This window comes from Marmota marmota, unplaced genomic scaffold (assembly GCF_001458135.2).
Source record: "Marmota marmota marmota unplaced genomic scaffold, marMar, whole genome shotgun sequence".
Taxonomy (NCBI): Eukaryota; Metazoa; Chordata; class Mammalia; order Rodentia; family Sciuridae; genus Marmota; species Marmota marmota.
In genome coordinates this window covers 3318347-3345973 of record NW_026000026.1, presented here as the reverse complement: position 1 = coordinate 3345973, position 27627 = coordinate 3318347, and the positions used below count along the sequence as shown (strand labels likewise).

Here is a 27627-nt window from a genome sequence, read left to right as displayed (position 1 = left end):
CAAAAAAAAAAAAAAAAGTCTCCATCTGTTTGTTTTAATCTTTCACAGAAAGGAATGATCAGACAGAGCAGGAAGAAAGAAGAGAAATCAAGCAAAGATTAACAAGAAAGGTATTATGATTGAAGTATTTTATTTCCTGAATTAACAACAAAAATAGATGAACTAGAGAGAAGCTCTCCTGCAGCAATGGGTATGGGTAACCTAAGACACCACCCAAGCATGGCACAAGCTAAATCAGGTGTTCACTCAGCAACAATCAACTCGCCAAGACAACACAGAGGGCAGTGTCTTTTGCCACTACCAGTGTCTGGATGGGGACCCTGGACGAATCCTTGCCTAGCACAGTGGGCAGGCTGGAAAGGCAGCAGAATCTAGACATCACCCACCACCTCCTCCAGGCAGACCAGAAGCTGACTGGGTGCTTTCTTAACTTACATGATGTCTAATAGGAACACACCTGGGTATCGGCGTGGTACTTTCCAGACTGTTTTCCCCTTTCTGGTTGCCACATGTATGCGGAAGTATGTCTGGAAGCTCCCTGCCTGCAGACTGGACTAGTGTCAGGGCTTGTGCATGCAGTCTCCTCTGGAAAGGCAGACCTTTTCTAAACTCAGCAGTTCTGTTCTGCCTCTCCACTGTGCTCCATGATCACAATGAACTTTTTTTCTGCTCAAAATAAATAAAATATAGTTCCTGAGCTTGATGTATAGTACTAGGAGTCTGCATAACATTGTCAGTAATTTAAAAAGAGATTATCTAATGGTGCTGGTGCTGTAAAATTTATTCTGAGTCAATTTATCAACCAGTCCTTGATTTTGTGCTATGTACTATCAGGGGTGGGAATCCTCAAAAATGTGTTGGAAGAAGGGGGATGTGATTTAAGAACATATAATTTAAGCTGTGTACGTTAGATTGTATTTGGATTATATTATATTTCAAAATTAGTTTGGCATATGATACCTAACTATCATAATCTTTTACTTTAGCTTAATCAGAGACCCACCGTTGATGAATTAAGAGACAGAAAAATCCTGATACGTTTCAGCGATTATGTGGAAGTAGCTAAAGCACAGGACTATGACAGGAGAGCAGACAAGCCCTGGACCAGACTGTCGGCTGCAGATAAGGTACAGAATTGCCTGTGCTGGTTGAGGTGTGGTGTCTCCTAAGAACAATAAACCTGCCATGCAGGGAGCTTATTCTTATGTAATGGCAGCCATTTTCTTAAAGCTTTTCTTTGACTACATGTTGGCTTCACAAAGATAGCTCAGGGTCAGAGTTGAGCAGTGGTTTTCAACTTGGGGACAGTTGTGTCTCGAGACAATTCTGGTTGTCACAATTTGGGTGCTACTGGCATCTAATGAATAGAGGCCAGAGATCCTGCTAAACGTCCCATAATACACAGAGCATTATCTAGTTCCAAATGTCAAGAATGTGTCAATTGAGAAGCCTTGGTCTGGAGGATGAATCAGAAATATGCAAGGCTGGCATAAGTCAGATGAGTTTTATCAAAATGAGTTGTAACTGGACAAAGAGGAATGGAATCCATCCGAGAGGATTTCAGGAAGTAGATACAGAGGTTCTGGATTTGTTCCTGGACTTGTGCAGCTTGAGATGTCTCTGGGAACCCTCTGAGGAGTTTGAATTTAATTTTCAGAGAGCAAGGAGGCAGTCTGTCACGGTAGGTCTGGGGTGCTGGAGGGGAGTGGACATTTACTGAGCAGTGTGGGTAAGTTTTTGTCCATGGTCAAGTGCTAATGACTGGCAGGATTTAGGTCCAGGAGTGTGTCTGTATCAGCTTTCAACCACACCTGCATGCCTGTAGCAACTTTCAGAATGATTACAGGTTTTAGGACAAGGAGGATTAAATATTCAGCCAATGAATTTGTAATTGTTTTTCATTCTTTATTATGAACATTTATAAATGCACACATTCATAGGTGTTGTATCAATTTAGAGGAATGCTGTCATGCTGAATTTGGACTGACTCTTGGTTAGTTAGGGTTTATTTGCTTAGAGGATCATAGTGATAAGAAACGAACACATTAGCTTCCAAAGATACAAGTATGGGGAAAAAAATATGCCCCCAAAATTCTAAATTCAAAAGGCTTTCCTTGTTGCAGAGGCTATGTTTGATGCTCTTGTCCTACCTGGCCCTAGAGGGTTTATCTGAGACACACGTCTTAAGAGGAAAGTGGGCCTGGGAAGCTCAAGGAGGGGGCAGCAAGATCAGGCCCTGGATAACTGAAAACATCATGATGCATGCCCCACCCATCAGGATAATAATAAAATGTTATTATTCAAATGTCACAAAACTCACATGCTGAAGTTAGAATAATTTCTTTCTGGATTATCTAGATTGTCATGCAAAAGTTCATGTTCACCAAAAGCTGAACTCTGCACATTGTTTTGCTGTCCCTACTTCATTAGTGCCTTAAGCATGTGGTGGTTCACTTGTTAGTGTGGGAAGGGCTATCTGCTACTCCAGCACAGCAAACTACTGCCTTCCACAGGTCTGACTCCTTACTACCTTAGTAGGACTATAAAAAGGAGTAAGACAGTCTAAATGTTGAATGAAAAAGTTTTTCTATGTATTACCAAACAGCAAGTATTAATGTTAATCCATAAACATAACTGATTTCCTCTGTTAACTTTTGAATGTTCTGAAATGCAATATCCTATCTTTAATTTCAGGCAGCAATTCGTAAAGAATTAAATGAATACAAAAGTAATGAAATGGAGGTACATGCATCAAGCAAGCATTTGACAAGGTGATATTTGTTTTTTATGATATTTACAGCATGGCATTTAAAAAAAAAAAAACACAAAAGCCATATATCCAGGTAAACAAATTTAGCATTCTTACAGAGAGCTGAATTGAACAAACCAAATGCACCTCATTTAAAAATACTATCTTCTCCAATGATTTTAAATAGGGTCTGGTGGAAAATGATATATAAAATAGTATTAGAAAGGTCATTACATTAAGTAGTGTAATTTTAAGGAAATTAGTCTCAAAACAATGGAAGTAATTTTCTTATACATTTTTCTAATAGGTATAAATTGATAAATTCTACATAAGAGTACTGTGAAATTACTCTCTACCTTCCCACTTGCCTTTCTGTATCTTAAATTTATAATCACATTTAACACAGTTAATGTTCCCCAAAGCTAAAAGAGCATCATTTCCCCAGCAAATATCTGCACACCTACGGTGTGGCAGGTACTATTTTAAGATGCTGAGAATGTGATCAAGGAGGCTCCCATTCAGCCCACCTCCAGCTGGGGATCCACAACCATTCCCATCCAGGTGCACATATTCTCTGTCCACGCCACTACATGCAAAGGATGACACTGGGTTTCTTGGTGATGATGAAGTTGGGAAAAAGATTACTCTTGGTACTCTGCTTTCCCTTCTTTCCCATAGCCATGACCAGTAATAATTATCTTAAAATTCTCACCTGCCTTTAATCTTATGGGGATGACTGTGATGAAATACTCTCATTGCAGCAGTTGCTTGTGCTCCAAGTACAAAGACAAAGGAAATCCTGAGCATACATACTGCCTTAAACTAAAATGATTTATTTTCTGTTTGTCACAAAGTAGCCACTGTAAGTATTGAAGAGCAGTTGCTCTATACACTCTGTGTGACCATGGAATTCCTCTGGTTTCCGTTATATTGAGTAAAAATGTATCAAGGCAGGAAAAGCAGATAGTTAGAAAATTATACAAATAAATAATTTTTAAATTTGTTAAGATCTCCTCAAACAATGGACATATTTCTGCGGAGGAATAGATCATCTTAGTTTTGCTTATTCCAAATGGGTTCCTTATGAACATTTAGGAATTAAAATATAGTAAAACATGCAATTATTTTTAATGTTCACTTTGTTTTAAAAAATAGGCTGTGTAGTAAATTAAATCCTAAGTATAAAATCTCAATTACATTTTCCCAATATACATTATTAAAATGTTTACTCTGGGTATTTATCTTAAGTTTTTGATAGATGACACAATTTTCAAGACTCAGCTGGGTATGGTGCATGCCTGTAATTCCAGCAGCCCGGGAGGCTGAGATAGGAAACTGCATGTTCTGAGGTTAGCCTCAGCAACATAGCAAGACCTTGTCTCAAAAATTAAAAAGGTCTAGAGATGTAGCTCACTGGTAAAGCACCCCTGGGTTCAGTCTTTAAAGAATGAACCCAAACCTGAACATCAGGAAATAATTCAAGGTTCTTCATGCCACATTTTAGCACTCCATATCAATTTTTAAAAATAATATTTTAGGTCATGAGATTTTCTTAAATATTACTATGAACATATTATCAACTCTATTAAAAATACTCATGGCTCTAATTTCCAATAATTTATCACCTCATTACTTTTGCTGATTTAGCAAAGCCCTCACCTTTCTGTGTACTTTGAGGGTTTAACTAGTAACTTTAATACCAAGTTATATTCTGCACTCTTGGGAACACCTATAATACATTCTGAGGTACAACAAGGGCATGAGAGTTGGGAGCCCTCTATCCTACCAACCAGAGAAGCTCCGTTTTTTTTTTTTTTTTTCCATAGTGAACTTCAGAGAAGCTTTGAATAACAGCAAATTTCTATGTGGAGGTTTTTGACAATTTTAACTGTTTTTATAATTTCTAGATTCCACAGGCCATAAGAGATTTTCTTCTGAGAAGAATTTGTGTTTAATTTTTGATACCAACATTTTGAACATTCATCAGGGAACTTTTCCTGAAAATCAGCTCAAGACTACCTGCTGTGTTTGTGAGGAGAGCAGAATCACACAGGTGCAATCTTGGCCACACTTACCTACAAGAGGAGTAACCAGAGGACATACTACTTTGGTGTCTGAGGAGTGTGAACTGTTGGGGTCAGTTAAGGCCCAAAGTAACTCTGCCAGAAGAAAACTGTTGTTTGCCTTTCAATCTCGTTTTACAGTTCTGCAGTGTATGGAGGACAGGTGAAGTGCATGTGCAGGCTCACCACTCCCAGGCCTCTGATGTGAGGGACATGTGACACAGTGTCATTCAGTATTTTGTTGAGGAGACATTTTTATTCTGATCATGATTAATTTGAAAACTCTTTAAGTTCATGTTATATAAATGATTTACTGTATTATACTTTTTCTTTTTTTATATGTCTAACAAAAAAATACAGCTCCGACATTTTGATTCCTGTTAATTTTGTTCTTTAATTAAATGACTACTTATTGCAGGAAATTAACTCAGGCTTTACATTTTCTTGGGGTGGGGATGAATGGTACCTTAGAATAGGCATTTGTGGAACAAGTAACTTTTAATACTTTGGAACCATCACAATCTGAACACATGAATAAGAACACCATTTTTTATGTTTCATAAAATCTTAGTATATGTGGAAAACCCAATTAACTTACAAATCAGTACTGAATATATCCAGAAATAAGCAATAATTTGTGGGCATAATTTTCATTTTGGTAAAATTTTTCATGTTTGAATATTTTTAAGTTCGCATTTGCAAATATTAAAAACCCTGTTATAAGAGATACAGGTTTAGATGAAGCCGAGACACTATAAGAGGAAATTTACCCCGGGCCAAAGGTAAAAATGAAACTTGGCACATTCCCTGAAAAATATTTTTTGGGTTTTTGCATAAGTGTCCTGGCAGAGATGAGCCTCCCCTCCCTCCCTACTGGTATGCTGCTGAAGCAGGAGACAGTGGCTTGGAACATGACTAGGTGCTTGCAAAACCTATTCTCAAATCTAAACTGCTATTCAGAAGATTGCTTATTTTCTCTTGGATGATCACCCTTGTCTCACAACACTGCAGTAATGTCTGAATGAGAGAGTAGCTGAAGTGCTGGCACAGTGCCTAGCACATTCTAGGCCTTCAATAAATGCGAGTCACTGGTATGGGGCCAGAGAGTGCCTAGAGCAACTGAGTGTCCTCTATGAATGTTTATCATGTATGCTACCTCATTGCTTCCTATGATCCTCCCTTTTCTACTTAAGACTACTGAGGAAACTGTTCAACCCCTATGGCAGCACTTTGAAGAGACTTGTGGTCAGTCCTAGATACTAGCAAATGTACTTACTATTAGTCAAGTTACAGTTTATAAGAAAATCTTGTTATGGTAAAAAAAAAAAAAAAAAAAAAATCCCAGTTCTACCTCTTACTTTTCTATGACTTGACAATCACTTGTTTTTCCTGAGCCTTGATTTCTTTGTATATGAAAGGAAATGTCTAAATTATTTCTAGTTAGAAATCAATTATATTGGGTAGGGGACTTGAACCCAGGGGCACTTAACCACTGAGCTAGATTCGCCAACCTCACCCCCCTTTTTTTGAGAAAAGACCTCACTAAGTTGCTAAGGTTGGCTTTGAACCTGTGATCCTCCTGTCTCATTATCCTGAGTTGCTGGGATTACAGGCTTCTGCCACCATGCCCAGTTGAAGTCAGTTAATTTTATAAGCATTTAATATGTGCACATAACTTGTTTTATTCATAACATTATTTGTGGCTAGATAATCACCAATTTTTTTTCCTTTTCAAGCTATGTATTATCAGCTCCTGCTATTTTATACTGTGCTCAATTTAAAATATTAATTGGAGCCCAAACGTTGTAATAAACTAAAACTATCATCTCCCTCACACAGAAATAGCTTCGTACTTACTATGAAACAAAGGGAGAAAGGTTCTACTGTTCTAGAGACCACCCTCAAAGCTTAAAAGATCATTACTGCTTAGGAAAGAACCAGATAGAGCATATGCTTAGAAATAATGTGGTAGACTGGACCCATATTTAGTTTTTTTCCCCCCAAGTTACATATCTAATGGATAACAAATTAATATAAATTTCAGGATACTCAAAGGAGGATTTGGGTTAAGATGCAAAGGTTCTAAGATATCCTAAAACCAGCAGACATTTTAATTTTAATCCAAATTTTTGGCAACAGTATCTAACTTCTGCCTTTGGGTTTTTGTTAGTCATAAACTGCTGCTCTAAATTATACTCCATATTTCATGCTGTATCAGGTATTGTAAGAGTTAAAAGATAAACGTGATTCAAGTATATTTACTCTGAACCTGATAATTATATATAATTCTGTACTAAATAAGTATGTGATAGCACATCTCAAGTTAGTTGGAGAAAAAAGTTAAAAGCAATTCATCATAAATCAAGTAATGGAGATATAATGAATATAAATTTGCATGTGGTAGTATAAATATGAAGAGTTTATATTTGAGTCTAAATACTTAAGTATAAAACTATATTTTGCAACAATAGAAGCAGTACACAAATTGTCAGTGATTACTAGTAGTATTCAACAATGAGGTTTTTAATGTATTGACTTTAAAATATTGTGAAAATAGCAAAGGATTTTTAAAATAATAATATTTAAATAATGAAAGTAATTCTGTTTTTAAGAAGCTTAAAAGATTTTTTACAAACTATTAGTTATTTTATTAAGGACATTAAATAACTTCCAGAAATATTTTCTAAGTTTTAAGCTAATGTGATGGGGGAATAAATAGTACATCATGTGACTTTGTAAAAAGCAAGTTTAAAAAATGTAAATGGACTTTGAAATTTTAGCATCTGAATAATTTTTGAATAACTGAAGTGGGAAAAAAAATACAGAAACAACAAAAACAAAAAGACCCTATCATTAAGTGGTCCATCTTGTGGAAGTAAATGGTAACTACAAGTCTAATTTAAGACTACAGGTCACATTGGTAGTAGAGGCAAAGTTCTTCAATAGCAAATTCAAGTCCAGAGGTATGAAATCCCAAAAGAACTTTTAAAATTACTAGACCCACATTTCTAGTACCCATTACCAAAGTTCTTTTCCAGAGACCTTATCTGAAGTTTAATCTCTTTCATCTGAGAACATCTTAGAAGATGTTCAATATAACTGAACATAAAAAATCCAGCTGTATATGTGAAAGTTTTCAAAAAGCTAATTCCTATAAATTATACATGATCATATTTCTCTGTACATCTATTGGTAATGGTAACATTAGGAATATATCATTAGTTCATGTGTAGACAAAATGTGAGATGGAAAAATCTACCAGATATCAGGTCCATAGTAATACAAAACATTTTTGAAGATTCTAAACATAACTGTAAACTGCCTTAAAAATATAAACAAGAATCCCTAAAATTATATTTTCTTGGTAAGCAATGGGAGAGAAATCTGGATATGGTGTACATGCTAATAATTTGATTTTTAAGTTGCCAACATGCTAGTATATATTCTTTGTGCATTATACTTTTTAAATGCAGTTTATTAGCCCTCTTTAAAGATGTGCACACTGAACATATTACTATACTGGCCTACACCACCAGTTTGTTCCCTGTTCCCACCTAGCCTGCCTCTTGGTGGGGATGCCTGGTATGGCACGAAGCATGATTTCAGGAACCACTTGCTTGATATCTTGCTCTAATTTTTACAATCCATATTAGATTTGTTTGCTAACATTAATTTATTGGTGTGTTATTTTGCTCAAAATTCTACTTTAGTTGTTTATTCACAGCATTTTCTATGCTTACTTCAACTTTTGATTAACTATGTTAAACACTTATATAAATAAGTATGCATTCATGTACAGTAAGTGTGACCAGGTAAATGTTAACCGGTAATGAAGATAAAATGGCTGAAGAACTACCTCCAGCAACTGGAGCTCCACACTAAGCACTGAACTCAGAGTTGGCAGAATTTGTGACTTTACAATGAAATTCTGATGTGGAATTAAAGGCTATATGGAAAGCATACATTTTACTATGAGTTTGATGGATACGCTGGCCTTTTAAATTGGTGTTGGGTGTTTATGGCTTCAGGATTTCTTGGTATTTAGATCACTGTTGTAATTGCTGTGAAATTTAGATTCCTACCTAGCTATACTAATCTAATCTTTTTTCTCTTTCATGTCCTTTCCATGTGTATTTCGGGACAGTTACTACGCTGCAGCTCTATTTGGTTGAGAATGTGGTAAACGTACACTAACATGGTGTTAGGTTGTAATTCAGGTAAGATATGCAAGTCATTAATTACAATGATCATTTATTTTTAATGTAATAGAAAAGTCAACAATTTTTAGTCTTATTGATTAATATACCAACTTTACTCTGCTCATGAAAAATTGATTTAAATCACTACTTCTGTTAAACAATAAGATAAACTGGGGAAAATTGCAATGAAGAACAGAGAGATGTAATCTTTAAAATTTTCCCTCTAAACTTGCGATATGTAAACTACAGCCTACAGACCAAATCTGGTCAGCTTTTTAAAAAAAATTTTTAATGTCCTGCAAGCAAAGAATGGTTCTTATATTTCTAAGTGGTTACATTTGAAATGTTATACATTTGCCTTTTGGCCCACAAAGTCTAAAACATACACTATGTGGCCTTTTAAGACGTTTGCCAACTCCTGCTCTAAACTTAAAAAAAAAAATGTATAGTCGAAAATTTTAGAAATGAATTACCCAAGATAATTAAAATACCTAAAAGTTATATAAGCCTAAAAGATTTTAACATCAAATCTATTCCAAATTTCAATACTCATTATAATTTCATACTGAAAATAGTCATCTGACTTATATAAAATGCATTGTCAAATTAGGTAAAACATAAAGAAAGCCTTATCAATATTAAAGGCAAATGTTTCAATAATCTGACATCCCACTCCTCAAATCCTTTTTACTTAAAATTATTGCTATCACAGTACAAGCTAAAAGTATATTATCTAAAGTTCGAGGTAGTATATATTGATCTCACTCAATATATCTGTATTCCTGAAAAAATGTTGACTTATTTTCCTCCCGATGTTATTTCAGATGAATTCCATGGGTCTAAAAAAATGAAAACTAACCATTACAAAGACATCAACATGTTAGCAAAACAGTCCATGTAGGCGATTTTTGTTTTCACAATTCCTTCAAGGGTTCAACAAAATGGAAATTCATATGAATCTACATGACTTTAAAGCACTTATCGCCTCATTTTTAAGTATGAGGAAGGGGCTCATTCTTAGCTCTGCGTCTAGAGTAAATTCAGTGCAATGCATGTCATGTCTCATTAATTGCAATGAAAATGCTGACACACAGGACTTGAATGCTTCAGGAGACACACTGGCTCTCTAACTTAGTAAATCCCTACTGGAAAGGCTATGTCATTTGTTCCTTCACTACTCTTTTAGGTTCTGAAAATTGTGATGAATGAAGCAGTTAATGTTCTTGGCTCCTACAGAAGTTTCTGGAGTAGGTTTGGGGAAGAGGTGCAAAAATAAAGACTTCGGATTCCCCAAACTGCCATATGATAGAGTAATATTAGCTTTACTAGGATGGTGACAGAAGTTCTTTCTGAAGAATTGCCATTTAAATGGAGACCTGAAGGACAGCAAGTCTTCCTAGAAAAGTGAAATCACATGAACAAAAGATTCAGAGGAATAAGATTGTTCAAGCCAGGATGCCTAAAGCATACTTAACAAAAGAGGAATAAAAAATAAAAGAGGAACAAAAGGAAATTGTTTGAGAGGTGAGATCTTATTTGAACTGTCCATTAGCTACAATAGATAATATTCTGATGTTTAATGTGAAGGTCAGGACTTTTATACTGTTATATATATGTGAAACATCAACACAAGACATGGCTATTACATGGGACTGGATGATATTACCTAAAGAGAAATTATAGAGGAACAAAGAAACAGACTAGACATGACATGACTAGACTAGACCTGAGGCCCACATGAAGAGTAAAGACAAGCCAGGAAAGAGGATTTTAAGTGTGAAATACCACAGAGAGGCTAAGACAGAGATTGGGTCTGGTAATATAAACGGTGGTTTCGATAAAAGTGGATTCAATGAAGTAGTGTGCAGAAGCTTGGACTGAGGGAAGGTAAGGAGCAAACAGGAAGTGATTGAGACAGTACTAACTACAGTTATTCTGATATGCATTCAATGAAGGTGAGTCAAGAATTACATGGGAAAGGCACAAGAGGAGAATTTGATGTTCAAGGGAGGGCCTTATTTACTTATTTAATAAACATGGGCTATATAAACGAGGAGAGAAAAATCAATGCTAATGCGATTCAGAGCTCCAGTGAGCAGACTATCCTTAAAGAGGCAAATATGCCATTAGAACAAAGAAGAAACCAATTTTTCTGATTTTGTTATTGATGCAAGTAACATTTCGATTTTAGGGTAAAATGAGGAAATTATGAGGTGAGACCCTCAGTTGAGAAATAAAGAATGAACCCATTTTGTCCCATTGTCCCAGATGTGGAACACCTGTAAAAACTTATAACAGAGAATTATATAATATTAGGTAAAATAACATAATGATATAATAGTTATATTAATAAATAAGCTCTATATTGTGTTTATAACCATTTTTAATGCACTTGTCATTTTTGTTGAGCTATTTGCACAATTGGAAACCTGGGACTTAGTGGGTTATTTTATATAAAATACTCTGGAATAGTAAAGCCAATAAAACAGGGCAGTAAAGACTGTTGAGCAGTGCTGTGTGCCATTTGAAATGTGTGAACATAAATTTAAAGCTTGATGGCACAATTTTTTCCAGCGTTGTTCAGCTCATAGAATAAGAGTTTTGAATTATTAGGTAACATTGACAAGAGAAAGGTCAAGAGAGTATTATTTTGGAATCTAAAATGGGTAAGGAAGGAAGGACAAACAAGAAGGGTAACAAGAAGAGAGAAAAAGTGGTAGAGTAGATGGCCTGGGATCATTCTAGAAAATAAGCTGGAAAGACACAAAGTTTGGGGCGATAAGAACGTTAGAAAGTGAGAGTCATATTCTGTTGGTAATGCAGAGAGGTCCGTCGGGAAGAAGTATGAGCTTGGAATGGCTCATATATATACAGTGGGAATAAGTGTAACATGATTTAGGGAGTCTTGATTTGACTGTGAGCTAAACAGGTTAAGTCATGCATGAAGGGATTAGTTCTGAAGTCTCACAGGAATATGGAGTAACAAGTTGAGTAGTATTTAATATTATAGCAGAGATGTCACTCTCTCTTGAAATAGAAATCCCACTACCCTATCCATAAATCTTAGTTAATGCCAGTATTTGAATGAGTGAAGATGAAAGGGTTTTGTTTTTAGCTTATGTTGACTAAGAAGCCACTTTTACCATCATATTTACATACTGGTATTCAAACACTCTGCTACCTTAAATATGCAAGGGACAATAAAAGCTGCTTATATTATTATATTTCAGTCATCTGATTAGAGGAGGATATTTTGTTAGATCCAATGATCATAAAAGAGAAAATAAAGATAATCATAATATTTATGCAACTGAAATAGGCATTTATTTCATTGTAATATATGAAAGCAAATCAATGTGTACTCATTTTGAAAAAATAATCTAGCATTACTATATCAGGAGCTTAAAAATGACCTGCCAAATAGCCTTCTTATGAGTTGATTTTTATGCTGAATTAAAATATTTAGATAATACAGTAATAATTTTAGGCATTTAGTGCCTTCTAATACATTGAAGCCAAAACTGAATGAAACAGTGAGCTGAAAGTACTGGTTTACTAAGGTGAGCATTTTATTGTGGACTTCCTTCTCTATTAAGTGTGCCTAAATTTTTATTAATTGAATATTCTGAACTATTAAACAAATTTAATAATGTACTTTAGTTCAAATGGTATTAATTTTACAATGCATTTTACATAATAAAATTTATTAAATTAACTTTTAAGTATAGTTAACTAGTGTAAATACTACCACAAAAATAAGCCAATTCCTTTTACTATTTGTTTTCCCAAAACCTCCCCTCTCTAAAACAGAAAAAGTATTATTGTGTAGACAAAAGTCTTTAGGGCTTGGGAGTCCAGTTACAGTGTTTCTCATCCATAAGGAGGGATTTCTTTGAATTTGGGGGTTCCTCCAAAGGAACACTTGACTAGGTGACATGCAGTTTTTTTCTTTGTAGGACTAATCTATTGTTTCCTTAGTTATATACAAAAAAATAATTAGATAAAACATGTGATAGCAATTAAGATTTCACACATTAATATTTCTTTCATGGGCCATGAATAATGACATCAGTCCTCTCCGTACATTAAGAAGTTCCTCTTCTTGCTATGACCAAGAAAAAAAAATTCATGGATTTTACATTATCACATAAAATAGGAAAAAACAAACAAACCTGTTTTTAGGTATTCATTATAAAACAACCCCTTTCATAAAGATATTGTGTATCAGTGTTCATGTGATCTAATTCACCAGAATCTGTATCAAGATATCCATAGAATTCTGTGATTATCAGTAATATCCAAGATGATAAAATTGAGAGAAGACCTAAAAATCTTTTAACTCCCCATATCAATGACATTTAAATTTTTAAAATGAGAATAAAATATAGATAATCTAGAAGAAAGTTTCAAGAAGGAGCAACCTAGTCAGGTAGTTCTGGTTTGCTTCAAGCTACACTGGCTTAGCTACAACATCCTGGACCTCTCCTATTTTCAGCATACTGAAATCCTACTAAAATTTCATAAGTATATTAATATATCTCATAGACCACCATAGTTTAGCACTCTTTAAGTGCTAAAGTGCACTTAAAAATATCTCCCAATTTGAAAGACACCCAAACATATTCACCTGTCAGGTGCACTTGCTGTTGTCTATAATCTTTGGGAAGATGAGGATTTTTATCCTCAAATGTAAGTCATAAAGTCCTGCTGAACAAGTCTTCCACTAAATTACACAGCCTTTCTAGATAGCTTTGTCCTGCTGCAGTGCAGTGTTTAGAACAGTGCAAAGACAACCATGGTAGTCACACCTGTAATCCCAGCAATTTTGGAGGCTGAAACAGGATGATTTCAAGTTCAAGACCAGCCTGGGCAACTTAGCATGATGCCGAATCAAAATGAAAAAATAAAAAGCCTAGAGATGTAGCTCAGAGGTGGTGGGAGGACGTGAAAAGAAGTATTGCCTCCAGCTAATTTTTCAACTTACAAACTGATATTCTTTTTACCCACCATCTGGAGGAATTCATTATTTATATTACCTTCATTCTTTGCTGTAACTACATTACTGTTATTTTAAAAACTAAAAGTTAATGGGCTTAAATTGCCTTCTCCAAGGCCAAAGAGAAAAAAAGAAAAACCTATGGAAAAACATCCCATTACAAGACATTAAGCTTGACAACTGCATTGGAAATGCAAGCTCAGCTGACTCACCATTTCCTTCAGAAGCCTGCCTTGGAGCATTTTCATGTTCTCTTTCATCAGGCACATCTGTAAATAAGTAAACATATTTCCCCTATGAATTATCATAAAGTTTTTAGAGCAAAAAGCCAGACTAACCAAAATCAAGAAAGATTATATATAAAAATATATATTTTTACCTCAGATGTAAATATAGTTTCTTCATAATCAGTGTTATAGAAGACATTTTTATCCAATGATGTTTTCAAAAGATGAAGCCTAATAAATAAAATGAGTTACCTTTGTATTTATTAGGAATTCAAATTAAATTGCTTTGTGTATATATGCAATGTTTTTCAAATTTGTATTTAATTTTAAAACCTCATTTTATAGATTCTAGAAGTCATTAAGAATAACATACTAACCTCTGTTGTTCACTTCTCTGATATGCACTGAACTTCTGAAATATCTTTTCCCAAAAGTCCTAAATTTTAGGATAAAAAATTAGTTGTACTTCAATATGACTGAAAACTAAAACTTAAAAGTTGAAATTTGTGTATTTCTAATATTTCAAATTTAAATAAACAATTTGGCTAAGAATATTCTAGATATTATACACTTTCAGAGTTAAAAAATTGAAAGTAACATTTCTGAAGATTTCTCCTGGATTATCAAAGATGATAGAATAATAAAAAGATAATATAAACTTGTTTGCAATTTAAGTATTCATATAAAGCTGATTAAAAATGTAAAACTAGATTATGTTATAAAAAAACAAAATGCATTAGAATAACTCATTTATTTTCTGCTTTGAGACAGCAACCTAACTATAGCTTTTTTAAAGTCAAGAGTTTAAAGTAACTTGTGTCTGTTTTTTGACATGTTCTTTAGTGTTACATTCCCAATGCTTAAAGTTATGTTTAAGCTCTTAAAAGCACAAACCGCAAATTCTTTCTCCAAATCTTTTAAAGATTGTGAATCTTTTTCAAAATTCTCCAGTTCTTCTATGATGATAAATTGGAATTTATCAAGTTTTTTAATCCTATTAAAGAAACACAATATTAAGTTCAAAAGCTATAGCATCGATAATATGCATTTTCAATATATGAATACACAACATTCAGAAGTTTTCAGAACAGAAAGTTATTACAAACCTATACTCCCGAATTTGATGGTTCATTGTTTTCAGATGTTGCCGAGCTGTTTTCCAAGACTGCTTAGTAAAATAATCCATCATTTTATGTCGGATCTGAAAAATACTAATTTTTAACTTATAATATCTTCACAAAACAACTGAAACAAGACCATACTAAGAGAAAAACCTGTCCATGAAATTTAAATGACCAAGAAAAAGTTTAGAAAGTTAAAAAACTAAAAATTAAATTGTTTAAACTGAAGATTTTTATAAACAAGCTCAGTCATTCTATCAGTAAAAAAGTGAGACCCTGTCTCAAAATGAAAATAAAAAGGCTAAGATGGTAGAGCACCTCTGGGTTCAGTCCCCGGTAACAACAACAACAACAATGAAAAGGTAAAAATAAATTTTAAAAAGAGATGCATAGAATTTTAAATAATTTTCAATTTTATTCCTGAGCAGAAGAAAATGGCAAACATGAGGCAGGGCTGATAACAACCCTGATGGTGCTAAATACCTTTTATTCAGCAAGGATATAAAAGAACTATTTCAAATATAGGCATATGAGAGAAAGATATGGGTAGAAAAACATTCTGATAATTAAATATTGTTTGGGAGAGAATTTTTGCATATATCATTTCATTCTGAGGCTTCTAGAGCATCAAAAAAAAAAAAAAAAAAAAACGAAANCATCCATAAGGAGGGATTTCTTTGAATTTGGGGGTTCCTCCAAAGGAACACTTGACTAGGTGACATGCAGTTTTTTTCTTTGTAGGACTAATCTATTGTTTCCTTAGTTATATACAAAAAAACCAAGGTAGAACAAAGGAGGCAGGGTAACATACTATATCACACTACTCTCATTAATGGTCACCTCTGAAATAAAAATGTTTAAAGACGAGGCACGAAAGGAAACTGTTCAGGAAAATAAAAATTATAGAAGAAACAAAATGAGAAGCTGAAAAGCAAAATAAGACTAGTAGAAAAATAAACAATATAGACAATGGACAGATTTTAAAGTGAGAGAAACTCGGCTCATGAAAGCAGGTTTTGTTTTGTTTTGTTTTGTTTTTTTAAACTGATAATTATTTCAGTTTTTCACATGTGCAGGAAGTTGAATTTGTGAATGGGTGTTTTGTTGCCCAAGGATCAAATAAGCCAACAGTCTAATAAAATGTGGGATATATGTTATCATATTATTGAGTATAAACTATAAAGAATGATAACTCACATGAATCTTCCTCTTAAATTCTGAATTGATCTTCTCACAAATCAACCCTACACCTGAAAATTCACTTTCCCAGTTCTCCTCAGGAATTAAAAAATCATCTGTTGATAATGGAGATATGTTTTCAGATACTAAAAAACAAAAACAATCACCTAAAGTTAAAATATACATTACTATTTTCATAGTCTATGTATAACCTAAAGTTTATGAAATCAATGGTAGACTTCATTATGCCTTTTTTTTTTTTTTTAAACACAATACCTTTATTTCACTTATTTATTTTTATGTGGTGCTGAGGATCAAATCCAGGGTCTTGCATGTGCAGGGCAAGTGCTCTACCGCTGAGCCACAACCCCAGCCCCTCATTATGCTTTTTTAATTTAAAAATAAAATTCTGATTTATAAAAGAAACCTTTTGGTATGGCTATTAAGCTAGAAATGACAACATTAAAACTGAGCATTTTGGGATTTTTTTAAACTTACAACTACTTCCAGATAATCATTAACATGAGTTTTAGAGACATACTAACACTAATTCATACTCTACTAAAATTTAAATGCAGTAATAAGTGACAGAGAAGGAAGGGGAGTTTGAGTATCATCTGTGACCCTTCCTACTTTATTTGTAATGAAACACAGTCCAACTTGGAATTATTCAAAGTTGTCTTTACAAAGGAATTTGTTTTGAAGATGAAGTCATCTAGAATCTAAGAAGCCACCTTGCAATCATTGTATGCCGACACAGACTTTTGATATACCCACCTCTGCAGATGTGGTGGTCTGCATCTTCAGTTCTACACCATCTTTTGGGAAGCAAGTGGACTCTCTGTTCTTCTTCTTCCATTTCCACTTCATTGACATTACCAAGATTATCTTCTATGTACACTCGTTTACAACTAAGATGCTGAGTGGAGCCTTAGAAATAGTTAAAAATAATGAATAGTGCTATAATTTTGATTAAAATACCTAATAATTTCTTGCTTTTGTTTAAAAAGCCTTTCAGTTAATTATGTTTTAAGCAATTGCTCTCTAAATTCTACCCAATTTATATATATATATATATTTATATATATAATTATTATTCATTTTATTTGTTATTTTTTTATAAAATCATTTTAATATTTTTACACAATGATTCAATCTAGTGTCAGATATGCTAGTTGTGCCACTGGAAAACCCTGTAAGGTAGGTACAAATATTATCTACAATTTTTTAAAATGTATTATAATTTGATATGTATGACAGCAGAGTGTGATTCAATTCATATTACACAAATAGAACACAATTTTTATGTCTCTGGTTGTACACAAAGTACAGCCACACCATTTGTGTTTTCATATATATACTTAGGGTAATGTTATCTGTCTCATTCCACCATCTTTCCTACCCCATGACCCCTTCCTTTCCTTCCCTCCCCTTTGCCCTATCTAAAGTTCATCTATTCCTCCCATTCTGCACCACCCCATCCCCATTATGAATCAGCATCCTTATATCAGAGAAAACATTTAGCATTTCGTTTTTTGGGATTGGCTAACTTCACTTAGCTGTACATTCTCCAACTCCATCCATTTACCTGCAAATGCCATGATTTTATTATCTTTTAATGCTGAGTAATATTCCATTGTGTATATATATATATCACCCAATCAATAAATGGGCCAAGGAACTGGACACTTCTCAGAATATGAAAATTAGAGAAATGAAAATCAAAACCACTCTAAGATTTCATCTCACTCCAGTCAGAATGGCAGCTATTAAGAATATTATTAATATATTATTATTTAGTATATTATTAAAACAATAAAGGTTGGCAAGGATGTGGGGGAAATGGCACACTCATACATTGCTGGTAGAACTGCAAACTGGTACAGCCAATATGGAAAGCAGATGGAGATTCCTTGGAAAACTGGGAATGGAACCGCCTTTTGACCCAGCTATACCACTCCTACGTTTATACCCAAAGAACTTAAAAACAGCATATTTCAGTGATGCAGCCACATGTTTATAGCAGCACTATTCACAACAGCTAAATTGTGGAACCACCTGGATTCCCTTCACTAGTTTATATTTTTGACATTAACTAAATAATGGCATGACTTAAAACACATAGTAATGTGAAGTTTCATCTAAAGGAACTATTTCAAAAACTACTACTTAAAAAAAAAAAAAAAGGCCGACTACAAACCTGATACATGAGTAGTGTCACAAGGCATATCAAACAATATTTTCTCTCTTTTTTCACTAGACATGGATAATGGAGATGGTGAATGGCTTCCCTAAAATACATATTAGAAGTTAGAATAACAAAACACTAAGAAGTACTCTTGGATTCACCTTTGACCATTTTGCTCAAATCCTAATTTCAGTAATTTGAAATGATGTCAATTCTTTTTCAGATTGTTTCTCTTTTCGTCTTTAACAATACCATTAATGGAACTAGATTCTAATTGTCAATCCTATATTAATTGTTTTGAGCTTGCTTTTTTGACTATTACTGCTATTCAATTTTTCCTTGTTAAATTTTTCATTAAATTTTGTGGGGAGCCACAAAAAAATTTAAGGTTTAAACTCTTTCTTCCAAACTGCATCTTTCACATTTAACCTTATGTTTTACTATTAGAATACACTTTTTAAACTTTGTAATCTTTATTTTGGTTACTGTTATTGCTCAACTTCATCTGTATATACCTTAGGTCGATCTCAAATCCCACTTCTCTCTAAACTATAAAATTCAGTCTTGAGTGTGTTTGTATTTTATAGATTACAATATTTTTATTAATGGACTGATATACTTTTATGATGGCAAGAAGCTCAAGGCAACCAAATTCTTATATAATTGTGAAACCATTCCTAATTATAAATATGTAAGTTAGGGGGTTCAGCAGCCTAGTCTTCACTATTTAAGACCTTGCTATCCTCATTTTAAAACTTTAAATTTTTATGTCAAAAAACACCTTTCTATAATTAAGTATTTCTATACACTTTAAACATCAGATTTTCAGGTAGTAGTTATTGAAAAGTATTAAATATAATTACCATTAAAGACCAATAATTTGATTCTTACAAGAATTATCTCAAAGGAAAAACTGAAGATTATAGCATATTACCTCTCTTTTGCTTTGTATATGATTTTCATTAATAATTGGAAATTCAATTTCCATAAGCTCTTTTTTTCTGAATTATAACTGCTTACCTCTGAAAAGCTATTACAATTATGTGTACAATTAAGTACCACAGCATTTATACCTTTTTCTATTCACTATTGCATTATTCTGATTTTGAAGATGCCTGGGCTATGAATGAATAAGATTCAGAAACCCAAATGAATTTAGACAACTGTTTAAAGCCAAAAAAAACAACAACATTTAAACATAATAGGAAACATTAAATCAATACTACTTACACTTTGAAGTATTAATTTGCTGCTAAAATTCAACACCTATTCATAATTTTTAAACATTTAAAGTTATTAATAATTTAAAAAATTTTTAAAATTCATAATTCTAAAAAATCTTAAGAGAAATAGAACATTAACTTGCTGACAAGTATCTACCAAAAAATATAGAGAAAGAGCCCTCCTAGTATAGAAGCCCGGGACACAGAAGTATACCACAGAGGTCAAAGTCAACCTTAACAAGAAAACATTAAGTATAAGGATTGGAACAGAAATGACAAAAATTATCATGAGTAATAGTGTATATAATTGTCTATACAGCACATCTAAGAGAATCTGTGCAGAAAATTATAACATTCAGCAAGGTTATTCAAGATACAAAAATCAATGTTCCTATATAAAATTAAAACAGCAGAAAATGTAAATTTTTTAACAGTGTGTGTGTTTTTAAGACACAACAAAAAGAAAACTCGTAAGAGGAATTAATTTTAACAAGAAGCCTAATTTTCTTTGTGAAAACTTTGGTACCACTTTGTAGGAAACAGGGCCCAAAAATGGAGAGAAAAACGATATGGATGAGAAAGATCAGTTCAATACTGAGAAATGCAGTTCTTTTCTTAGACAAACTAATTCTAAGGTTTATACAGATTAAGTAAAGGGCCAAAAGAATGCTCAAGTAAAAGAATGGGGTGTGTATGAGAAACACTGTGTAACTGTAAAATTACAGTTGTTAAAATGATGTAGTGTTAGCACAAAGACAGTAAGTAGGTCATTAAAACAGAATAGTGCCTAATAGATCATCTGTGGTCACCAAGGTATTCTGCTCATGATGTTGCATAAATTTATTATCTATATGAAAGAAGAAAGCTCAGAAAGACAAAAAAAACCTTAAAAGTTAAAATCAAAAGTAACATTTCTGCAAGAAAGGAAAATGCTTGTATGAGACAATAGCTTAGTGAAGGAATTCTTTTTGGGTGTGTGTGGGGGGTACTAGTATTGAATCCAGAGGCACTTTACCAATGAGCTACATCCCCATCCCTTTTTATTTTAAGAGAGTCTCACTAAGTTGCTTAGGTCCTTGCTAAGTTGCAGAGGCTGGCCTTTAATTTGCAATCCTCTTCCCTTAGTCTCTCAAATCCCTGGGATTCCAGGCATGCACCACCATGCCTGGCAGGGAAGGATTTCTTAACAACCCAAATGATTGATGACACTACATCATTTGCCATATGGAAGTTTTGGATTTAACTAAGTCAAAAGACAAGATGCATACTAGGGGAAAAAGTCTACATTACTTATAACCAATACAAAATGTCAGGATAGATTAAGAACTATAAATTTATCAGACAAATTGAACAAGGCATTTACAAAATTAGAAAATAAACAGGTAATTCACAAGATGGCTAAAACATATGAATACTTGTTGACACAACTTGCACACTTATCAGATTGGCAAAAATAGTCATCTGATAACATCTAGTTAAAACTGTGGAGAAGGGGCACTATCACACAGCACTATTGAGAGTGTCAACTTGTACAGCTACTTTTTAAAAAATAAAACTTTTATATTTCTGGGGATCAAACTCAGGGCCTTGCACATGTTAGGCAAATCCTCTACCACTAAGCTACATCCCCAGACCTGGTACAGCTACTTTGTAAAGAAAATTTCCAATACCTTAATAAGAGTCAACAGTAAATGGAGGGGGAAATGTCTCATGTATCAGTATCCAACAGATAAATACATAACAAATTCTAGTACAGAGTGGTATCACTCTGATTGAGAATTACCTTGGTTTAGGCATTTTCAAGTTGGGATACTGAGGAACTAAAGGATTCAGGGAAACTAAGGATGACAGAGCAACACTGATAAATGACCACAGGATAATAATCTTGTGGGAAACTAGTTTTTAAATTGTCTGTAGAAACTCAGTCTTGAAAAGTGTGTTGAGGATTATATGGGGAGGAAAGCTATACAGGCTAGGATTTAGATGTCCTACTTCTGCTTTGAAGAACATAGTTCCACTCTCATCTGTTTGACATATTGGGAGTTTTCTGCAAGAGGTCATTTGAAAAATATTCTCTGTGAAGACTACTGGTTTAAAAGAATAAAAGGACCTTAAAATCTTCTAGGAATAAAAAGCACATTCATTTAAAAGTACTCAGACAGAAGGTTGGTTTTAGCAGCAGTTTTAGATCTCTGCTATAGGTGTGCTGAATAGTCATTAACAGTTTTTTTCTTTTTTTCCTGCAGAGCTAGGGATTGAATCCAGGGCTTCATGCATGCTAGGTAAGCACTCTACCACTGAATAATTAACTCTACTTTGTATGCAAAGGTTAGCACATATCAAGAAAATATTTGAGTATTTACTACATATCAGGTACTATGTTTACATAGTTCAGCCTAAAATTTTCATTGCACTTCATCTTTTTCATCTGTAAAATAGGGCAAAGAGATTCATTAACTTGTAAAATGTTACATGGCTAGCAAATAGTGAAGTTAGGATTTAAACCCAATTCTGTCTGACTCATAACTCTCAGCTTTATACCATAGTAATAAACACGAATATCTTTGCATTCAATTGTTTTTTCACTACTTCAAATTATCTAAATTAAGCCATATATAATATACAAGCAAAAAAGGAGGTGCTGGTAAGTTTTATAAACTGGTACCAAAGTATCCCAAAACTTCTTTTTCTCCTCATGAACATTAAACAACATTTCAGTTATCTACCTCATTTTAAAACTTAATCACATCCTATCTTTATTATCAAGTTTTGGACATTTAGGCATACATTTTATTACAAAACTATATATAACTTGATATTTGAAAGAAAAAAATCCATCATATATATTTTAACTTTTATATTCATGTTATTTACCAATCAGTTTTAAACTTCCTTATAAAAAATTAAAGCAAAAACTATACTGTTTGGAACTACATTCTTGGCAATTTAGTTGTCAACTTGTGATTTCAATTAACTAAAGTTTCTTAAAAGGTTATGGACTTTGAATTATGGTGAAATGTGAAGAAGGTACCTATGTTGCAGGAATAAATCTATCCCAAACTAGAAAATGTATGCCGTTCTGCTGTATAGATAAAAAAGCAGAAGTGATCATTCCTATCACAGAATCCTTATTTGTACGCTGTTCTGTCACAATACCACATTTTTTTTTTTCCTGTGTAGCAGCTATACATGAGTCTGTTAGGTTCACTGAGGCTGGGAACTGTATCTTATTTGTCATTATGTCCTCTTACCTCAGGCCACAGACCAACTTCAAAACCTTAAATAGACAAGTTACGTGTATTTGATTAAGATCATAGACAAATGATTTACTACTACCTTCAGACAGATATATCTGATTCTCTGCCCCTTTCCTCTCTCCCCGCTTACCAAAAACAGAGGTTGTGGAATTGGTGAGCAACTTTCACTTGCACATAGCAAGTTTGTTCCATTGTTTTTGGATGAGTTTACTGGACCTCCAACTTCTTTGTTACCGTCTAAGGATTCAGGTGATGAGGTTTTCAGGTAAGGTGATAGAGATTTTGTTCTACAGTCATAATCCTGAATAAAATCCTTTTCTGTTATTTTCTCTATACCTGTAGTGCCTCACAAAACACAAACAAAACAGATGGTAGGTGTTATCAAAGATGTCTGCTTTAGAAATAGCATGATTAAATTCTAAGAATATGACCAGTTATTGAACATTAAAATCTTAGCTATATTTAAAAAGATAAACTTTCGCAGGCTGACTCAGTGGCAGAGTGCTTGCTTGCCTAGCATGTGGGTTCCATCTCTAAAACTGAAAGATTCCCCAGCACCACTAAAAAACATAAAAGAACAACTTTCCATTGCTGAGAGCCATTGCCAAGTAGGAATGACGCATGGCATGACCCAGGTCATTTGCAGTGACATTGCATGTAAGGTGACCTTGCTCAAGGACCAGGGCGGATCCAGGTTTAGGGTGTATCCTGCTGGGATTAGGGAGTATCCTGCTCCTTGGGTTTAGGGCGGTTCCAGGTTTAAGGTGTACCCTGCTGGGAATAGGGCGTATCCTGCTGCCTCAGGCACGACCTCTCCTTGAGTTCCCCTTGAGTTCTCCCGGGATTGAGACAGTATTTGGGATTCAGAGCCCGGTGGAGTGGGTGAATTTGGCCCAGAACGTGGATTGGCCCAGAACGTGTGTGTAAAGTGCCGGTGACAGTTGGAGAATAAAGAGTTGCTGTTTGAATCTACAAGGTGTGTGGTGGCTCCTGATTTTGTGCCCAGCCAGACTGCGGCATTCCATAAATTAAGGCTACATTATGTTTAAAATATTTTGTAAGGCTCTGAAAAATAGCTGAATTTAAAAACTTTCAAAACATTTTCTAATAAAATATCTACAGTATGAACTGAAATATAATTATCTAAATATTATCTTGATTATTTTATCACCATAGTAAATAGTGTTTTTACATATTAAAGTCACAGAATTTTATGACTGGGAAGGCTAGGAAAATCATCTCATCTGAATATCTCATAAAATGAGGAAATTCACTGTTGAAATAAGTCTTAAAAGAATTCTCAGTTTTCATATGAAATCTGGGCATGTACATCTGTCTTTTCAGTATGTGCTTATCTGAAGTGACAGTTGTTCTAAGCATTAGTAAAGTAAAAGAACACAATCACTAGCTACTTTAGGTGGAGCATAAGTACATTAACTGATCTATTTGCCAAATTTTAAGTGAAATGAATAACATTTAGAAAGATCCTTGTAAGCAATTGAAAGTGAAGCAAAAAGTTCGAACTTTAAGGAGTTTCTTTACTTGAAAGACATACATATACCAAAGCTCCAAAGATTGTGAATTTTCCTTACAATTTATTTTTAAAAAGTAAAACATCTATTATGAAGATAATCTACTGTTAGTCTACAGGATGATCATGATATCCTTTGGACTCTTGTCAATAAATTGTAACGAGGAAAAAATAGAAATTCCTATAATACTTGTGTTTTTAAATATATTTCCAGCTAAAAGCACATTAAAAATAGGCTCTTAGTTGAGCTTTCACTGTACCTTGCAAACATATATTCAGTGCTTTCCATATTAAAGCATTTGATCTTTAATTTCCTAACATGAAAAATTTAAATGACATTGTTCCCAAGTTAGCAAAAATAAAGTTACTAACATTAACTAGTATAACAATGAAGTTTTAACTGCCTATAATCTTAAATACCTATAATCGTAATCCCTCAAAATTAATCTACAAATTATACTTTCACATGATTAGAGTTAATTATTCAATTACAATGCACAGAAATAATACTGACATCTCATTACTTCTACAGATGATGGAGTCTCAGATAAGTATGAAGGAGATGAATCCAGGCTATTATCTTTTATAGTATCTTTTATTAGAGGCGAGTATTTCCATTCTTTTGATAGTTCTTTTTGTGTATCAGCAGAGAAGACTTTCTGTCGTTTCTTTGGCAGTTTCATTTTTTTGGTTCTGGAATGGATGTTTTCCTCCTAAATTTATTGATAACCTTGAAGTTACACTTCAATACAAATACTTACACTTTGACACATAAAACAAATCACATTGAAATACTTATTAAATGTTTTATGCTGTACTACATACGGGCATCACAAGGGCCTAGGCATTAGTGAAAAACTTTCTAATATACTGGATGGCATAAGACAAATGTGCAGGAAAATGTAATGTTTAGATACAATAAATAAGAGATACAAATAAAATGCTATAAGAGTTCAAAGATTATATCCAATTTAAGGAAACCAGAAAGAATTCCTAGATTTTGAAGTATCTGAAGCACTGAGGAGTGGTGAAAGAAGGAGTGAGGGGAGGACTTACTGGGATATGAAGATGGCTGATAGAGTGAAGGCAGTAGAAAGCTCAAGTCTTATGGTATCTGGTTGTTAACAGTTCTGGGTATATAATGGGGAAAAGTAGAAGCAAGCATGGAAAGGTATTTTGATGCTTTGAACGTCAAGAGGAAGATTTTCAGGGTTAATTCTTTGAAGAGCAATAGGATGAGAGGTGACTTGGATTCATTTGCCTAGATGTGAGGCAAACTAAAATATGGAGGTAAGTAATGAAGTCTTCCAGGTAGGAGATAAGGGAGGTTGAGGTTTATTTACTTAAGATCAATATAACATAGTAGTCAGAAAACTACCAGACTCTCTGGGTTTAAATTCTATCACTTTCTTGTGTGATAAATCTTAAAGTGCTTAAAACTGCAGCTGACATATTATCTTTCATCTTTTTATTATAAAAGCGTGCAAACACAGGTGCTGGCAATATGTTGTAACATTATGAGACAAGGGTGGGGCAGTATAAAGGAAGAACCTGACACCAATAGTTTTGCTTTCATTCAAGAAAGAGCTATAGTTTCCCAACAGGTTGTATTATACTGAAGCATAATTTTGGAAAGAATTAAGTACTTTTCTATTTCTAAACATCATTTTAAAGTTATAATTTCACTGGAGACAGACATCTAATTTTTAACACTAATGCCAACTTATAAAATTTAGCACTATATTTCCTAGAGACCAATTTTTAGAATTATTATAAAAAGTTTTCTCCGCTGGGGGTTGTGGCTCAATGGTAGAGCGCTCGCCTGGCATGCACGAGGCACTGGGTTCGATCCTCAGCACCACATAAAATAAATCTATGTCCTGTCCACCTAAAACTAAAAACTAAATATTTAACAACCAGTTTTCTCATATAGAAGGTCAAATCTTAAAAAGAAGTAACAAGTTAAATTTGATATTTTTACAAAAGTATATATTTAATATTTTAAGAGGCTTTGATAAATTATTAAACTGAACTGTACCTATTTACCTTTACTAGAAAGCTCTCTTTGAATGAATGTGACAATTCTTGTTCACTCTCTGATTCTGAATTTGAGAGATCTTTATAATTCTTTTTTGTTCTTGCTGCTCTTCTTGGTAGTCTGGTTCTCCCATCGGGAGCTATCTCCTTCCTCTGCTTGGTGTTTTTTTTGTATGCCTTTAAGAGAAAAATTCCTGAATATTACTAGATCAATATTTAAGATAGAAAAAATACAAGCTACTTGCTATAAAATTGACACTAGACATACATAAAATATTTGGTCAGAATAAAATGATTCTTGATTAATAGATTTTGAATGATTATGTTTTATTTTCCCATTTCAATTTTCTTCTTTACCACTATTTTCCCTTATCAACATTTCAATTTTCTTCCTTATCATTAAATCTGTAAGAGACCTGATATAAACTATATAAAGTAAAAGGAGGTCAAATATACCTGTTATCACACAGAATGAAACAGACTAAAAATAAGGCCAACATGATTCTAAAAAACACAAGTCAAGAGAGGTGTGCAAAGACAGACAATTATGGAAAATAAGCAATTGATAGGAAGAAAATTATGAGATGGCAAATGAATTATTTTTATATGATAAGAAAAAAATAACTTTAAGGGAATGTTTGAACACAAAACTTCTTACTTTACCATTTTAGATCTTGGTTGACCCTTATCCAAGGATGGTCCTGCAATTTAGGAAAATAAGGTTAAATTTTTCAAATATATAAAAACTAGCATTAAGTTTCTTAGAGCCATCGCTGCATGTATAAATTAAAAATCATTAAAAACAAGAGCATATATCCTTTTTTAAAATTTTGTTTCTTCATGTGGCTTTAAGCCAC

The 27627-nt window shown here is 33.6% G+C and overlaps 2 protein-coding genes across 5 annotated transcripts in view; one reads left to right on the top strand and one right to left on the bottom strand.

Annotated features, from left to right (window-relative positions):
- Positions 1–5238, top strand: part of Phactr3 (phosphatase and actin regulator 3) — a 172951-nt gene extending 167713 nt beyond the window's left edge. For both annotated transcript variants that reach the window (XM_048810719.1, XM_015478753.2), the window contains 4 exons: positions 49–110; positions 987–1127; positions 2695–2771; positions 4657–5238. In XM_048810719.1, the coding sequence (XP_048666676.1) occupies positions 49–110; positions 987–1127; positions 2695–2771; positions 4657–4672 (296 nt within the window). In that variant the 3' untranslated portion in view covers positions 4673–5238. The remainder of the gene's footprint in view (positions 1–48; positions 111–986; positions 1128–2694; positions 2772–4656) is intronic.
- A 7005-nt stretch (positions 5239–12243) lies between these two features.
- Sycp2 (synaptonemal complex protein 2) overlaps positions 12244–27627 on the bottom strand; it is a 66299-nt gene continuing 50915 nt past the window's right edge. For 2 of the 3 annotated variants that reach the window (XM_048810716.1, XM_048810717.1), the window contains 13 exons: positions 27434–27471; positions 26780–26947; positions 25248–25446; positions 23333–23538; positions 18735–18825; positions 17312–17464; positions 16553–16680; positions 15341–15435; positions 15129–15228; positions 14612–14670; positions 14387–14465; positions 14220–14276; positions 12244–13116 (listed from right to left, as the gene is read on the bottom strand). In XM_048810716.1, coding sequence (XP_048666673.1) covers positions 13039–13116; positions 14220–14276; positions 14387–14465; positions 14612–14670; positions 15129–15228; positions 15341–15435; positions 16553–16680; positions 17312–17464; positions 18735–18825; positions 23333–23538; positions 25248–25446; positions 26780–26947; positions 27434–27471 — 1451 coding nt within the window. In that variant the 3' untranslated portion in view covers positions 12244–13038. The remainder of the gene's footprint in view (positions 13117–14219; positions 14277–14386; positions 14466–14611; positions 14671–15128; positions 15229–15340; positions 15436–16552; positions 16681–17311; positions 17465–18734; positions 18826–23332; positions 23539–25247; positions 25447–26779; positions 26948–27433; positions 27472–27627) is intronic. The other variant, XM_048810715.1, reaches the window with a different exon arrangement.